Source organism: Trachymyrmex cornetzi, unplaced genomic scaffold (assembly GCF_001594075.2).
Source record: "Trachymyrmex cornetzi isolate Tcor2-1 unplaced genomic scaffold, Tcor1.1 scaffold422, whole genome shotgun sequence".
Taxonomy (NCBI): Eukaryota; Metazoa; Arthropoda; class Insecta; order Hymenoptera; family Formicidae; genus Trachymyrmex; species Trachymyrmex cornetzi.
The window spans coordinates 857,851-876,324 of record NW_017298983.1 but is presented as its reverse complement, the minus strand read 5'-3'; the positions used below and the strand labels follow the sequence as shown (position 1 = coordinate 876,324).

The 18,474-nt window shown below is 41.0% G+C and overlaps 1 protein-coding gene across 1 annotated transcript in view; it reads left to right on the top strand.

The window, feature by feature from the left end:
• The window catches only part of LOC108764418 (uncharacterized), a gene marked incomplete at its 5' end in the record, with an annotated part of 81,691 nt that overhangs the window by 5,854 nt on the left and 57,363 nt on the right, over positions 1 to 18,474 (top strand). The window contains one exon of the mRNA XM_018512666.1: positions 10,903 to 10,961. Coding sequence (XP_018368168.1) covers positions 10,903 to 10,961 — 59 coding nt within the window. The remainder of the gene's footprint in view (positions 1 to 10,902; positions 10,962 to 18,474) is intronic.

The following is an 18,474-nucleotide window of genomic DNA, read 5'->3' as shown; positions in this document are numbered from 1 at the left end:
GGGGTGGTGGTCTCGCTCCTACGAAAGAGTCGGTGGGGATAAGACTACCCTCGGAGGCAGGAGTGCGTTTGCGCCGCCGCCGTGGAGGTGGCATCGGGTGCTAAGGGTTGCTTATTCGCCCTGGTCCCTGGCGGGGGAGGGTGGTCTCTCTCTCGTCGACGCTCACGACGGGGGTGGGGAACCCCTCGTCCCCGACTGCAGGGTTAGGGTGGTCTTTAGGTCTGTCAGTAGCAAAGCGGCGGCCTCATCATACGGAGCTGCCGGGGCTGACCAGCGAGGCCGAAATCACTTAAGACGCGTACACCTTGTAATATACCCACCGGTACAGACGCGCGCGCGCGCACCGCTAGCCCACCTACACATACACACATATACACGTACACGACACGTACACGTACACCGCATACACCGACCAACACGTATACACGCAACACTCACATGAGACGACTACTTGCGCGCGCGCACACGTAACACACGCGCAACACACACGTACGACCGGGGGAAACGACGACGGCTCGCCTACACCGCACGGAACCACGATTCTACGTACATACGGAGACGTTCGGCTTACATGCACGTGCGTACACGTCCGAGGTACGCGCACACCCGCTCGCGGATATATACCTATGCCCTAAGGACACGAAGGACCAAACGTCGTGCAGCTACGGGTCCGCGAACGTGGTGCACGAGACCGTGGTGAACAGAAAGATCGCGAGTCAGCAGAATCTCGAGTCGTTTGACGACTGCTAGCGGTCAACGGACGGACAGTGATCATTGGTGGTGTTCGATCGTGGATAAAGCGCAACGTCGTGTTACTTGCAATGATGACGAGGGAACTTTCGCGGAAGACAATGTGATACCGCATGTTACTCTTCGTATCTACCTCGCGATTTCGGAAAATGATCGGCCGACCGGGTGACCTGTAGGTGGACTACAGTGGTGGCGACCGGCATTACAGTGTCCTGGCATTGTTCCAGCGCGGTACTTCGCCGATCTTTTGGATGAACATTTGTGTCCGCGTACCACGAATCCGCGTTTCTTTCTACCAATCTGTGATTATCGTTGCTCCTGTACGGCGCGCCGTTCGTGACTCAGTGTGACACGTGTGTTTATCTCGGGGATAATGTGGTCGCATCGTAGATAAGGTAAAGTTACGTGTCCGGTGTATATCTTAGTTCTATATCTAGTGTTCGAGGTGTTTCGGTGCTGTTTCATAGATGCCTAGCAATAAAATGATCGAGCTAGTCGCCGAATCATTCTTATTGCTTGTGTAACATACTTCGGATATTTCAGAGGCATATCATTGCATATCATTACACTTGGCGATATCGAACGCGATGATAAATGTTACGAGTTTTAGCAAATAAAAGGAGTTGAAGAGAGGGAGAGAGAATCAACGAGAAGAAATAAGAAAAATGATAGAAAGGACAAAAGAAAAAACGAATCGTCGGATAGAATTTCTTTCGGGTGTTCCAGTGTTTCTTCTCCCTCACCCGAGTTCGAAAGAGGGTCGTCGGACGTTGCGTGCTTTCGTAGCAATTGTGGGGTGTAACGCATTCGTAAATGCATTCCCATTATACGCAAGCATACTTCGTGCCACCCTGATTTAGTTTCGAGTCGCGGCCGTCCGTGATTAATGATGGACGTGGCTTTAAATTAGGACGACAACGTGCTATTAAATTAGCGGATAATTTGATACAGAATATAATACGTGGTATCGATATCGCCAAGTGTCGGGATAGAATTTGATTCGGTCGAATGGCGAGATTATCGATGGGCGCAGAATGAAAATCATATTTTCGAAGCCCATCAACCTAATTTTAATACGCTATTCTTTACGAGGTGTATAAAATGATCGTATAACGCAGGTGTGCTAGGCATGCTGATTTTCGAAGCGAGTAAACGCGCCCGCGGTGTTTAAAAAACCTAGCCCTCTGGTGGGGTGACCCAGCTCGCTGAAAAGAGCCGCGATTCGTATTATCCGGTAGTGTTTAATTGAGATTTAATTGACCCCTCCATTATTCATCGCGATTGTCAATGCGCGGTTTATGCGGTGTGTACTACCAGTGTTTCGCTTTCGTTCGCTCATATCATTGTTACGAAATACAATTTATGCTTTTTGCTTTTGGTTGCATTTTATTTATTTCTGTTTTCCCCACGTGTACATGCATTATCCTATGTCTCGCCTAATCGACGCTGCAAACTGTTGTCGCAATGTAACTACTTGTACGATTGTACGCAAATTTACAAGGCTTCGACAGCTTGCGCGGTCCTGTATACATCCCTTATCCTTGCTAATTTATATTTTATTTTATACAGTTTACGTCGTAAGGCGCATGTAAGGGACAACGATTCTGAGGACCAAACCTCGATAGCGTAAGAAACTTCGTAATATACTCGTATTTGCGTTGGAAATTGTGCGTCATAATCATCACCGTCACATCATCACGACGCCCATACGAGCCTTTCGTAATCGCATAATTTTATCGCACGTCACCTCCGTCGGGAGTCCGCGGTTTCGTCATCGCGTTTATATCCACATCTATTTTCTCTCGCGAAGATCATTCCGCCGATAATGCAGCGGCTTTACTATTCGACTAATAGGATCGGTATTTTCCGACTTTTATTTTGGGCAATCTTAAACCGTTGGCTCGATGTACTCCATTCGAATATGAATTTTTCAAAAAATCAATTTAAGGTTCGCGAACCTCGGGATTTTCGTGATGCTGGCCAAGATGTAAAACCAAAGAATATTACTCGTGGATGCACCACTGAAAGATTACCGATGTTTCAACTGGTCTTCATATTTGTGGATTTTCGAGGAATTATGTCTGATATGTTGTTTTCTCATTTCGCAAACTGAGCAATAAATAGAAATCGTCCTCCACTATATCCGCGCGAACATTTGCTTAACAATTCGACAAGAATGGATATAGATAGCGACATGGAACCCGTTTTCCACCAAGTAGTTCGTAATAAAGTTTCAAATATAATTACTTTGTTAACCGAAGGAAAGACTGATTCGTTACGGTAAAATTAAATAATTATTATTTGAATTGTGTTCGAGTAACAAGTACAATGAATTATTAATCATCTTCTTAAAGTATCACTTGAGAATTATTAACGTTTTTCTTTTTCGCGAAATATTTCTCTCGCGGTAGAAATTCGAAGCAACGAGTTATATTTATTATAGATGTTAATTATTTTTTCGTAACATTAATTCAATATGTTATATCTATCATTATCATAGTATCATTGATAAAACTTAATCAATTTTTATGGCGTATTCTAGAAATGGATCAGAATATGTCATTGTAGGTTTTCATCAGCAAACACATTCCATGTCCATTTAAAAAAAAGGGAAGAAAGATTTTGTGTCCAGTCTAACATATTTTTACTTGTAAGAGAACATTGTACTAAAAGCAGCATTGCATCGCGAATGCATCTTAATACAGATCATCTAACAGAACAAGATAGATATTGAGCGCAATAAGAATGCTTTTACGATCCATTAGCTGTGTCAAACTTTATTGTATTTCTAAAATTGTCCACGCTTTCGTGTCGTTTATAAACAATGTCTCTTAAAAAAGAGTTCAGTACTACTTCTCGATTCTTTCGGACACTAAACAAGATTATATTCATTTAAACTGACTAGTTCGTCATTGATTCGACGATAAACTAAAATCTCATTAGATATCTTACAGTTATCGAAGAATAAATTAAGAGTGTCATAGAAAGTCTATACATATATGTTACGTATCTATATATAGATCAATACAATTGAATGAAATTAATTTTGATATGAAGTTAATTTCGAAAGAAGAAATTGCGCGAGGTTAGAAATGCAGCAGATTTCATCGTACAGGTCAAATTCTAGACTTGGATTCTGAAGAAGTGCAACATGTTCGATTTGTACAGCGCAGAGATTTGTCAAAAACTATCGACTCGCGAAAAAGATTTCGGTCACACTTCGTACAATTCTTTGATCCTTCGTCAAGAGGTTGAAGAGGCCTTTGACCTATAATCAACGAACGTGTCGAACAATACGGGGCAGCTGTCACTGTCCCTGTCTCTGTCGCTGTCGCCCGTTATCAACATCTGCCTCGTAAAGCAGAGTAGTAAGTGTGGACACCGACACACCACTACGCATAAGTATACGCACACGTACACATCCCGCGTCTGTAATCTACAAACAGCTTCGAATTCCGAGTTTCACGCTTATCGCGCGCGAGTTCTCCTTCCAATATTTGTTCGCGGCGAAAGGGGGATCGAGTGACTTTTATCAAATGGCCGTATTGTCGTCGAAAGAATGGACGTCGCTTTCCCACACGACGCGTTCCTTAACAACCTCCACGGATTCGTTAACGGCCGATAAAATACGAGTATCACGCATTGACACTTTTGCACATTAGCGCGACGTCGGCGATTTTGACAGCGAAGCTCTATGTTTCGATATGTTCGTGCATCGAAGTTGCTTGGGATAAGACACAATACATTTCCATTACTAAAGCATCTTTATAACTGCGACATGTATATACCGACAACGCAATTATAACTTTGATGTCTACAATTGAAAGCGAAAAAAAAAACCATTTCTCGTGTGCTATGAGAGAAATCAATTTTACATATGCAGAAAGGGTGGAAACAGCTTGCTTGATTAGCTTACTTGCTTGACAGCGGGGTTGATCGAACGGGATTAAAGTTCGCATCTCCATTACAGACAATCTTAGTGTTACTCAATCTCGGTGCTCCGGTTCTTAATTAATTTTGCTAAAGTTAATTTGCGGCGGGGATAAAAGCAGATTTCCAATGTACCGAATCGTATAACTTTTTCTCGGTTAGGGAGCGAGACTTAAGCCCTGACGACAGAAAGCTCGGATATTTGATTTAATGAAATCTCTGGATTACGCAATTACGAATCCAGTGGGGCCTACCGGATCTCAAAGTTTGCATCGTTCTTGCTCGTGAAACTTGCGGTATGTCTCGATTTTCAGTAGGAGTTTACGCTTCGCCTTGAGATACATCTAGAGCCGTCATGCAAATATGATGAGCGCTGGCACTTTCGTATCGTTCATGTAAGATCACGGCGTACCTAGGGAAATCATTTATTCCTCGAATCGAATGCACTTGAGATATACGTATCTTTAAAAGTTACAGAAGTGTCAAAACCTAAGTAATATTCCGCGCGAATAAGATCTATAATATACACGATGGAAAAGTGTTAAATGTAAATTTATAATTGTAATCGAATGCAGAGATACATTTCGTGCAAACAGATAAGTGATATAAAAAAAGTATCTACGAGAGAAAACAGGTAATTTAACTTAATAAACATATAATTTAATAAGTATATAATGAATAAGTGTAATTACAGCTATTAGCGATATTGTGCTTCAAACATTTCAATTTTATCTCTTTCAGAAATGTAATCTATACAAAAACAAAATAAGTAGAATTACCTCGAGTAATGAATTCTATTATACATTTCACGCGCACTCCTGCCAAATAAAAAAATGACACTCGTTTTTCGAACTGATAGGAGTGGATTGTCATCGCGCGGGCTTAATCGCCCGCGTCATTAGCGTGCATCGCATGTAGACGAAGAGCTCTGATTACATAGCGTTCCCCAACTGGAGCGTGATACTCGAGGATCGTTCGAGGATCGTTCGAGAATCGAACTAGCTGCATCCGAAGCGTGGAACGAGCGATTGGGCTGAGATCCAAACAAGTCTGCATGCTATCATTGCTTTAGGAGCCTCGCGGGCCTTCATTATGGATCATGTCTCGGCAAGTGTTGGGAATAACGTTGTTTAAGCGTTCCCAAACGGCGGCCGTTGTCAGAAATCCACCAAGTTTCGGACTGCCACTTGCTGTGACGCGTTAAGACGCGCCGTCGTTGTCGTTAGCTTTATACGACGCGAGACGAAAACTTTTGTCAGGTCTGAATTGTCGAGCCTAATCTCCCAGGACACGCGCGGGCGAGAAGTGAACGAGGTAGGATGCGTGCGAATGAAGTTCACAAAGTTTCGACTTTGCGGAGAAATCTTCCAAGTGTAAAGAGACTTGGAAGAAAGAGAGCCTTGATCTAATCGGACTGTGCCATTCGTGGTGAATCACGGAGGGAAGGAAACTTTCGCGATCGATATATTTAAGCAAAAAAGTAGCGTCACTTATCGTGAAATGAACGTGCCGACGAAAACAATGTCGAATAAGCGACACGGGCAAAATAACGAGCAATAAAAATGCACGGAAAGTAACTCTCTTCACGCTTTGTAAAGATTTGGAAACGCGGGGCAGACTTTTATAGTCTCTGCGAAGGAGGAACTGTTCCTTCGCGAGAACGCCGTTCCTAAGCTCGTTGAAACAAATGTAGCCGAATGCCGGCCTATTTGCATACTCATTGTGCTGTAAGTACTTCACCCTAACGGCGGTGGTTGGTAGATCTCATAGCAAAACGGGGTACGCTGGTGTGAGGTCTCGAAAGCTCGGTGAAAATCGTTAATACCGGCCATGCATATATATTTTTCTAAAAATTATATTCAGTTATTTCGAAAATCATTTTTATTATTTTATTGATTTACTATAAGTCTTTTTCCCGTTCCGAGAGTTTAGATAGATGTGACTTAATATAAAAAATAAATATTTTATTTATAAAATAATAAAATTTACAGCTCGTTGGTTTAAAATCAATATGAATACAGGCAATATCAATGCGAGTCAAAATACCGATGTTGTGGAGCGCGCAATTCTTTTATTAAAACAATTAATGTCCCGGAATATTTCGATCATTGCGGTCATCTTTAGTTGTATAGTTTTTCTTTTATTAATAAATAACGATTTAGAAGTAGATAAATAGATAATTAAATTAGGATTGTATTATTAGATCACATTGATTGATGTAGTTTTTTATTTCCTCGTTTCTTAAGTTTTTTTATCGATTTACTTTTATCGTTTTAATTTATAAAGTATTTAGGAAGAGCCACGACAGCTTACCCAAATTTTTCCAGAGTTTTACATCTAATGTAATATTATTAGCTATAAAGCTAGCATATTTCGATTATTATTGAAATTAACATAGAGTTCTCTTTTTACAGCTTTGATAGTACACATCGATTTCATTCTGAAATGTTTGGAAAAGTTAAATATTATTATAAACAGAGAACTTCTGTACGTCACGATTATTTTTATATTGTTATATAAGGTTGGTTCGTATTATGTTTTATTTCTATAGCGAGTCTTTTCGAGAATGTAATACGCAAGCCTTTTTCTCTTTTTAATTTTGGAACGTGATCTCGCGCGATCTCTCCATAGCTGTAAAAACAATATATTATAAATGTTGGTGATAATCTAAATCGGGAATCGACATTTTGTCTCGCACTGATCTTACCTATATGCAAATCATTTTATTTATAGATTTGTTCACGTTGTTTGAAATTTCCAAAAAATGTTGCACTTAAAATGAGGTAAATATATATTCCAGAATATATATATTCATTTTCTACATGGAGAAAAATGGTTGGTTGAATTAACTGGAATTCTGGTGAAAAATGAACGATGCAAAATTCTTGTTAAATCTACCAGATTTCTGGTTAAATCTATTAAAATTTTAGTTGAGGTAATTAACATTCAGAATTTTCTTGGTAAAATCTATTAAAATTCTAGTAGATTTAATCAGAATTTTCTAGATCGTCTATTTTTCAGAATTCCACTTAATTTTAATTAAATATTTTTCTCCGCGTAGAAAAGAAAGAAAGCGAAGATTTTGAGTACAAACAGTGCAAGCAATGCTAACAAACCTTACAAGTATACGTGTATGTGTGTGTGTGTTCGAAGCCAAATCACGAAAGATAGTAACACATTTCTGCGGCTATATCTCCGATTGTAAGTACATTAATAATAATTTCCGTCATTTCGCGGTCGATCTTATCAGAGAAACACTGAGGAATTCCCCTTTAAATTTTTCTAATTTCTTGCAACATTGCGGATTAGGGTCTAACCGCAAAACCGCGAACAATTTTAAGGACAATGCATGCGGAAGATACTGCATCATCGAGAACGTTTTGCAATCACTTGCGGTGAGATATATGTCCGAGTGCACTGATACAATTAAACCGCGAAACGCACGAACTGTCAAAATATGAATTTTATTACACATGCTCACATATATATACATATACATATATTATATATATATAAATTAATGTTTTTAACTATTAATAAGATACTTTTCGAAAAAAGAAATATTCAAGATTGAGACGCATGTCTACTCGCTAGATTCAATGATTGCCGAAAACGTGGAGCACATTGCAATTAATAATATCGGTAATTGGTGTATGCGTGCCGCGTGCCGCTGAACTTCAAAGGTCATCGCCTGGCAGCGCGAGTTTAATTAACGCAATCAAATGAAAATATTCATGTACGCGCCGACGCCGGGCTTGGTGTGCGTGCACGTCCGTGTGTCGGCGTGAACCGCCAGCTCATTATGCAAAAGTTCTGTGCGTTTCCCGCAATTTCAATATTCGTTCAATTCCCGAAAGGCTCGCAACGGTAAATCGTGGCATTGACACAGATCGCGCGCTTCAAAATCGGATATAACTCGACTTTTCGGTCGGGCGTTTTAAACCGTCGCCGAGTTCGACACGTACACCACATGCTGTAATTAAAATAGTATTTCGATAGGGCGCGTAATGAATGTAACGTGTTTCAGTGCATATTTAATTCTTTGATGCCTCGTATAGGTAAATGAAATTATAACGTGTTTATAGATGTCGAAGATATATATATATATATATATAATCATATGTTTATACGCATATCGGAAACTTTCCTATTTATCACTTTGAGTGCCAAAGGTATCTTGAATGTGTTTCTTACAGGGTTTAAAATACTCGTTTCTATTTGAGTAAATAAGGTCATCTTCCAGAATTGGGAGACATGGCACTCAAAATGTTAATGACAGTTATATAAAACATACGTTAAAAATGTTTACCCCGTCCTCGCATATAATATGAAAGTTTCTTTCCACGTATCGTGGATTTTAATATATTTCCTTCAGTTATATTGTAGTTAATTGCAAAAAAGTCTAAAACTATTTGACTAAATCGTGTTATAACATCCTTCGTCTTATTCACGTGAAATAATTGTTACGTAAAAAGCAACCTACATCGAGTATGCCAGCTTGTTACAGATTACGTCTATTCGATATAAAAGCTAACACGATGAATTTTCTTTCCCCCATTCTGAATAATCACGCGTGACTATATACGAGTTATCTTGCGACACTCGATCTAATATCAGACATTAGCGTACATCCCGGAAATCGTGCAGCTTTCTGTCGCTAGCTCAGCAGCAATTGGTGTCCTTCGTCACCCTCTACAATTGTCTCGAGAATGCGAGTGGAGGCTCGCACGGTAATTGCGGATCGACATGTCGCGCGTTAATGTCATATCTGCACGATTGCGTTTGACGATAACAACGCAAGCTGTGAGACGTGAAAACTAGTGCATTTTTATTTTATGGTCTTGGCCGATATTGATTCGATAAAATTTAAATCGTGCGCTTACAATCATTTGTAACTAATTGAATAAAAAACGTTATTCACATTCATTACTTTCACACGTTCGACTATCGTAAAAAGTAGCATAATCCATTTTTACACATCGCACGAAAAGTTATCATTTCGTCGACGTGTCCCTGACTTATGCATGTCATCGAGAACGACCATGATGGGCTATCAGTGACGAACGACAAAGTTTAAAAGTCGGCGATAGTTAAAACTGTCTTTACCATCAAAATCAATGCACGCAGCATTGTTGGAAGTCTATAAGAAAATTATTAGTGAATTGAAGCGTTTCGATTTGTTCCTTGATATGTCAAACTTCCATAGTTCATTGTTGAATCGTGGCAGTCACCGTCGATTGAGATTTGTAACGCTTAAATTAAGCACGCGGTATATCAGTATCGGACTTTCATTATCGAAGAAGAAATTACAGAAGAAATTGCGACGCTAATTATCCTTCAATTTTCAATTGTTCCTCATCTTCGCGGATTGCCAGTTTCAATATATTTACGCGAGTGGCTCGATTGGCGATTTGCGCGATCGTGAGCGATTTATGAGCGGAAGATGAGACATCGAATTATGTCGTTCACATCGACGCTCGTCGCGGCTCTTTGTACCGCAGAAACGCCTTACGTGCCTGAGGTATCCGCCGTAACGCAAATCGGTGCACGCGAGCTCGCTTACTGCGCGCGTACACGCACCCGCGTATTGACACTTCTGCGGTGCAGTGGCGTGTGATGCGCCGACATAAACGCGTACGCTTCGTTGCTGCGACCCGGCGTGCACACGCGCGCGGGTCACGCGCGCGTGAAATCGACCACGTGTGCAGTTCGCCGTCGTCGTTATCGTCGCCGTCTACAGCAGAATGAAGACGGGCGGGTGCGAGGAGTGTGTTGCAGGGAGGAATCGGTCGGAATACGTCAACGCATACTAATTAAAAGCCGTATTATTACGCGCACGTCGCGGAAAGATGTGCTAATTACATCTCGAAGAAGAGGTCTTTTAAGGTCCCCTCACGGATCCGTGAATGAATGAAGCGCGAATCTCGCGCCTGCTTTCTTTCCGCCTCTGAAAGCATCTCCCGGTTCCTCCCACGTGCACTGCCTTGAATCAACGCACTTGAGTACACCTTCGACCCCACATGGGGGTATTATACCGGAGACGGTCTCGCAAAATTGCCCGCCTGCTTCCGTCACGAAGGTATTATCCGCGTGCTCGTAGCTTAATTGTTATTGTATCGATGTTGAAGAAAAAGGAAAAAAAAAGAACCACTCACGCGCGGCACACCATTCGGTAGGGAATACTTATGGCCAGGTTTCTGACGCTCCACTTCTTCTGTCTAGATTAACGAATGACGCCGTAGCAGAGGGCTGGTTGGTGCGCGGATACCGGGACGCAAGAGGTGAGTTTAATGTAAAATTGATAGGTAGAAATTAATCACACATTGAAATCGATCGAGCGAGTTTCGCGATTTTGCCGCAATTAATTCATTTCCATGGAACATGTAAGTCATTAGTATTGACTATAACATTAGCTCGAGTGTTGCTATTAGAATGTTTAACGTTAGTCATGATTTTGGCGGCTATAGTTGGCCATTAAAAACATGTATGGATGCTCTGTATTTCCAATACTACATTGTAATTTGATTACAAACGTTACGTTTCTAATAACGTTTTGTTGTGGTCCAGTATTGGATAAAAACCTTGTTTAATAATTATAATTTATTGTGCATTAATTAATGATGAATGTATGCAGGATAATACAGGATAATTTATTGACAAGAACGTTACAAATTATTCAAATTATTACAATTATAGTTTTATTTATTTTACTTTTTGTAATTAATTTGGTATGTATATATAACGGTTTAAAAAAGCACAGTTTTTAAAATGTATATAAATATGATCGTTTTATATGCGATTGGAATTACATAACTCGTGACAAAAAACAGGTATAGAAAGTTATCGATATTCGCATTAAAGAAGAATCGTTAGTGAATACAGTGAAAGTTTGATGAGTTTTTCTTATAGCAACTTATAAATTTATTCTGTTTGCTCTTTTTCTTCTACATTATTTTACAACTACGTGAAACACCTTTTGTATTTGGATTTATATCGCTACAGGCGGCGTTGCTTTTTTACGGTTCTATAATTTCATTGTTTTGAATCTATTTTTGAGGTGCGGTCTATATTTTGCGAAATAATTTTAAATGTTTTCTATATAACAACATATATATATACATATCTCTCATATATCATATTTTATCCATTACGCTGTAATATATAAAAACCGTATATGACTAAAAATTATGAATATTTCTTATTTTTTTATAATCAGTATATTTAATGCAAGAAAGATGATATAGCATTCAATGATAACAGCGCGGAATAATAGATAATGTTTGTAATAACTAAATAGTAGATACTTCGTATCCATACAAAAATCGTAAACCATTTCCTCTTTTAATCTCTCTCTCTCTCTCTCTCTCTCTCTCTCTCTCTCTTCGCGGGGTTCTCATCTTTCTCCCGGGGATTATGCATGCGAAAAGTCGAGATCTTTCTATAATACGGTCGACGTTTAGAATTTAAAATGCATTTTATATCGTTACGCTCACCGCATTCTCTTTCCTTCATTTCATCTCGTTTCTTGTCCTTCACCATTTTTCATCAGGCCATGCCTACCCTCCTTCAGTTATGCACGCGCAGTCCTATCTCATTCCACTTTCCAAGATCATGGCTCTCCTGCCCACTCGTTCAACAGACGACATATGTGTCTTTATGAACGGTATGTGGAGTAGACAAGTGCATTAAAACCTCGGGCGTTAGTTCAAGCTTCAAGAGGAAGAACTGGATAGCGGCAGGATGGGTGGAGGGCTCAGGAGGATACACAAAAGAATGCAAAGTAAGAACCACGACCTCCAACCCCCTCCTCCGACAATCCACTTCGTATTCTCTTCTAGCCGCACCCTCCCTCCTTGTCCTCCTCCCTAGTCGCTTACCTGCATAACCGCGTTTCACGCACTCCTCTTCTTCTTCCTTTTACTATACCGTTCCTTCTGTGCGCCGGAGGTTACAACGCATTATCATACAAGGCGACCCTGCACCTCGTCTTCCCTTAATTGTTTCCCAGTCTCACCACGTCGCGGGAGGGACGACCACCCCAGCGGCACGTTCTTGCCGAGATCAACTCACTGAAGTGCGAGAATGACGCCGGGGAGTGTTATCTCTTTTTGCGCGGGCGAGTCGAAAGCAGGGGGGTGAGACAGAAAGCGCGACAATTTACGAGTGGTCACCGGGGTGGTAGGGCGTTCGAATTTCTCTCTCCCATTCGCAGTGGAATCCTTCATGTTCTTGTAATGTTCGACATCAAAGGCCGGGGACATTTCGCGCACCGATGGCTGCGAGAAGTTACGCGGATACGAAACCATGGGGAACAGGCCTGCGCTCTTATTGGTGTCTCCGGGCGGAAGATATCTTTTTTTTTCGTGGTTCGATGAATTCGGGGCCACAGACATCACTGGTATCAGCGCCCTTTGTTTTTTGGACACGCACGATTTCGCGATGTTATATATACATCGCGGTTTTAACGGAACTCCGAGATCTAAAAGTAATATTGAAAAATGATCGATTTCAATTGTGAATTATATATATATATATATATATGTGTGTGTGTGTGTGTGTGGAAAAATGTTTATGCATGAACTTGTGTCGAAATAATTTATTCGATAATGGCACTTGCTATTCATTTCGTATGAAGATACTTCGAGATTATTATGAAATTATTGCGGTCTGTGCGTTACGCTCATTTAATTAGACTAAACGTGGTTGAGCGGCTGCGTTCTATATCGGTTTAGAGAAATTTGAAATTAGTCGCGTAAAGTTCGTCGTAATGAAGGGATAACGGCCCTTTGAACTTCGCGGTTGGTTTCGACATCTGTCTAAGATGAGCCGGTTCACCCCCAATTAACCCCGATGAGTGTAACATTTCTCAAACTCTCATTAAGGATCTGTTTGCCAGATATACGTAATATATTGTCGAAAATTCAATAATCGCGGTTGATTCCTGTCTAAGTTATTCGTAATTTCGCGATAATAATAATCCGAATTATATTGCATTGGATTATCTAACGTTACTAATTAAACATGGGCATTAATTGTTGAGTAATGCATTGCATAAACTTTAGCGATTAATAAAATGAATCAGTTTACAAATTAATCCGGCAAATCGGTTGCGACATGTCCATTATACTAAACACGAATTTCTAAATTGATACTATAAGAAGATCTGCAACGAAAGACGTCCTATTCGCTTAGCCGTGTCGCGTGATATGTAATGCCATACTAAACTGCTGTAGCGCTAATTGTGTGCATTCCGACTAATCGCCCCTGATTTTACGCATCGCCGAACATCGGAGCCCTTCGTCAAAGCGACTCTGAGTATACATTGGCATTGGGAATACATTTTATCAAAACTGATCGCAAATGATTTATTGGGAGAGATACGAATTTAATCTTTCGTAACGATTCGAGACACAATTAGCGTCATGTGCGTTATAAAAGAAGAAAAAGCAGCTTTTCGCTGCTCCTCGATGCGCACAACACGCAAAAATATTGCCATGAATAGATAGATGGGGCGTTTACGTCATATCCCATATAAGTGGACATATAAGTACACCTAAGTGTACGAAGGCTTCTATCAATGTGATCGCTTCGTTGTCGGGAAGAGAAACGGGGATAGAGGCGTGCGTACATTAAATAGTCGTCGAGTATAGAGAATGACAATGGTACATCGACTTGTTCTTCCGGAACGAACGTTTCCACGTCGTTTTGTGCGCGTCGCGACGAATGGGGCCGGATCTTCGGTGACTGGGTCCCCGCAACGCGGTTGGGCCCCGGTCGATTATTTACCTCAGCCAATCGTAGTGTGGCAAGGATACAAAGAATCGGGCAGTAATGATCGGTAACCTGGTCTCCGCACGCGATTCGTCCGATAAATACAGCCAAGGGAACGGAGCATACTTCTTTCGAGGTGAAGCGTGTCTATTCGCTTACGCAAATATTCCGCCATTGCGTACTCGATTAAAAATAAAACTGTCGTATAATTATGATTAATGACAGCAAGATGCGCAATCTTGTGCGTGACGCGAAATATCAGGCTTCGCCTGTAATTCTGCTTCACGATTATCGAATGACACGTATTCCGCGTAAAAAATAATTGTGACAAGAATAACCTCGCGCTTACATTTGCGTTGCAATGGGCAATCAGAATTAAAGTGTGGGGAAGCTCTTCGTTCTATCGCGTTCTTGCTTATCGTACAGCATTCTGACAATCGATGTTCTCAGCCAATCAAGATTCGGGGAAAAAAAATGAAAAAAATAAAGAATTACGTCGGAATCTGCACGCGATCGGTACAACAGGCACACAATGCTAATAAAATACTTTTGATGGAACTAATGGCAGCTCGAAGATTACGTTCACGGCCAACGTGTTCGTTTCGAGTAGGTATTTGAGCGCGTGATGAGCGGAAGGCGATGGTGAATTCTATGCGAAGGAGGGCGTGCGAGCATATTACGTTTATGCGGCCACACATACACAGGCATACGGATGATTACGTGATACGTTTGTATATGTAATGCGGGCTTATGAGTCGTCGCTAGACATGTGAGGATGACTCCGATCGGTCCTTGATTCGCTATCTTTAAACGCCTTGTTGCCATGTTACATTTGCAATATTCGTAGTGAAAAATTCCGCAAACTATTTTCGATAAACTTCATAGAATGCACGCTTAAGAGAGATTCGACTTAGAACGTGTTCTTCGAAAAGAACTTCTTGGAAGTTAATTGTTCTTCGAAAGTCTGTGTTATTTTTTTAAAGATAATTGATAAAATCTAATCGGTTTTAAAGTAGGAGTATTAAAAAAATATTAGGAAGAATGCAGTAGGAATGCAATTGTTCTTGCGAGATACCGCTATTATCGTCCGGTGATATTTCCGGTTCCTGTCCCAAGAAGCGTGTTCTCGAAGATAATTCGTTATCGCGTCGCATGCCGGACTTTCTGCCCTTTCCGCGAGCGAAAGAGAGAAGACGGCGGCATTGATGCCGGGCGGAGGTGGCGAAGGAGGATGGAGGGAAGGCAGGATAATTAAAGAGGGAGAATAATCCTGAATCAACGTCATCGTGCGAGCGAAACGTATCCTCGTTTAGCGAGCCAGGCGGATGCACATTGTGCGCCGTTCTTTACACGTTCTTCTGTTGTCGCGCAAGAAAAATCTCGTCTGTTCTGCTAGCGCGTCAGCGGAGAGAGATAGATCTAAATGCTGTCACGCGCCTCAATCTTTCGGTTGTGTCTGCTCGAATTATCGTTTTTCAGCGAATGCCGAATGCATCAAAAGTGGGTAAACTTGGTTGATAAATTATCTTGGTAATCTCGATATAGATCTAATAGAGAATGTCTATCAAAGAAAAGGAAAGAAAGAGAGGGAATAGATAGATTGACAATCTAATGATCATTATTGACGTAATCTTGACAAGCGGATGTACTTAAAATACTTCTAATCGATCGTAAAATTTTATTATTACTGTATAATTAATCCTATATTTATACAGTAATTTTATCTTATAAGATGATCTTGATCTCTCGTGACTTCGATTTTAGGTAATGTATACTGTTTTTTTAAATATTAATTATTGCAAGTGATTTTTAATCAACCGTGCAAAAAGAAGTCGAAAAGTATTGAAATTTTAAATAGAAATTAATCAATAATTTAATCACCATATTTCGATCTTAATCTAAGTCTTTTCATACCGGCGATAGATGATTTTATGGAGTTAATAATAATGCTTGTATCAGTTCTTCTTGAAAATCACCAGTATAAATATATCGAATAATCAACCTCAAATTTTCCCCTGTTACGCATTGTTGAAATGGAGCATAAAGTACGAGTAATTTCGGCACATACGCAACAACTAATTAAGCGCGTACGCGTATCGGCTCGGTCGAATTAAATGAATGAAAATCACGTATAATGACAGTGTATCGCGCAATACCAAAAAATGAGGAATCACCGTTTTTCATACACTACACACGGAAGCCATTCATTAATTAATTATACGTGCATCGTTCTCATGTTTAATCAATGAACCTGCATTTATCGCGTGTACTGAATAAACGCATGTTTTGCGCTCTTTGGATACAGGGTATTAATCGTAACACGTGGAATTTTATATTTACTTTTGCGAAACAGCAGCGTATTACTTTACACATCTGAAATGCATTGCTAACTCTATAAATACATTCACTCAGATACTTCGTATCACCCTACATATCATATCATCTATCTTAAAATAAGAGTTTGATTAGAGTTTCTGGAGAAAAGGAATAGAGATAATGTAGGAAGATTATATTTTTACGTTTTCGTGAAATATAAATAAATGATTTGACGAGTGGAATTATATATAAAGACGTTAATACGGATCGTTAAATGTTCTCCTGCGAGTGTCTCAGAATCGTTGAAAGGAAGGCCATCGGCCTCTCCATGATGGATAAATGCGAAAGAATTTCCGGAAGTCGGAGGGCTCGGCGGACTGCAGCTACTATCGAAGAGAGTAGCGTAGCGCCGAACGAGTCGAACCAGCGGAGCCGGTTCGTCTCACGACTCACGATATAAAACAATATTGATTGGTCGTACAATGCGGGTGGATTATGGGGTGGGTCGCTCCCGGGGGTGGAGGGTGGACCACGATGCATTGTGCTCGCTGCGTCCGGTCAAACTTTTCATCGTCCCTCGCACCCTCTCTCGCGCGCGCTCGCGCGCGTGCTCGCCCTTCTCTCCGTCGCTCTCAGCCGTCCTCTCTGTCCCTTCGTCCTGTCCTCTCCTCGTCTGCCCGTCCTCTCACCCCGCTGCTTCCTCCCACGTCCGATAATTATTGCAGTCAGCCTCTCTCTCTTCCTTCGATTCCACGGTTCTTTCCAATGGCCACGTCAAGCTTAAAAGCTGCGAGCTCTACGAGCCGTTCCGCGGGCATCCAGCCGTCGATGCGCGGCCGTGTAGTGCCTAGCTGTCGCGAACACGCGGTGCTATCCTCCTCGTGCAAGATGTGTGCGTGCGCTGCATTTATACCTTTATTCTTGATACGTCCCTCTCTGTCGTTCGCAGACTCCTGTTAATGGCCGAAGTGGCGGCGTCTTATTCACTCTACACGCGGCTTTGATCGAGGAGACTTTTATATCACGATTTAGGGTTAAGGCAGTTTTCAATAAATAAATTCCTCTGTACTATTTCAAATGCTAGTTTGGACAAATTTCACTTTTTCAATGGCTTGGGAGATGCGAAATATAAATGTAAATGTAATATCTAACAAAATTGAACGAAGTGAAATAGAAAATATGAGTTACTCTCTAACTAGTTTTAGATTAATTTTTCGTGAATAAGTATTGATATCGCGATATGCAAGACACGAACCTTTGAGAAATTAGATGGCTGTTTAGCATGAAGCACTTTGAAATACTCGCTTACGTCCGAGACCGTCGAAATATAAGGTTAGTTACACAATAACTGCAATACTTCTCGACTAGTAGTACTGGCTGGATATTCTGAGAGTATACATAGACTGAGGAAAATTTCCTGGTTCACGATTGTTTCGCCCTTCTCGGGAGTACGCGAAATGTATCAACGGAAGGCGAGAAAATATGAAGGCATTGTACGCGGACTACTTACATGCATGTTGAAAGTTTGTCGAGTCCAAAACTACGAGGAGTATCTACACGTGTATTGCGCGTCTCCCTGTTTCCCCGCACCTGCTACTGACGCTTACGCCGTGACAAAAATCGTGTAACGCGTTTCGATATGGCGCATACCATGAAACGAAATTAAAAACGCAATAACGCAGCACAAAGCGAAGCAATAACACAGAG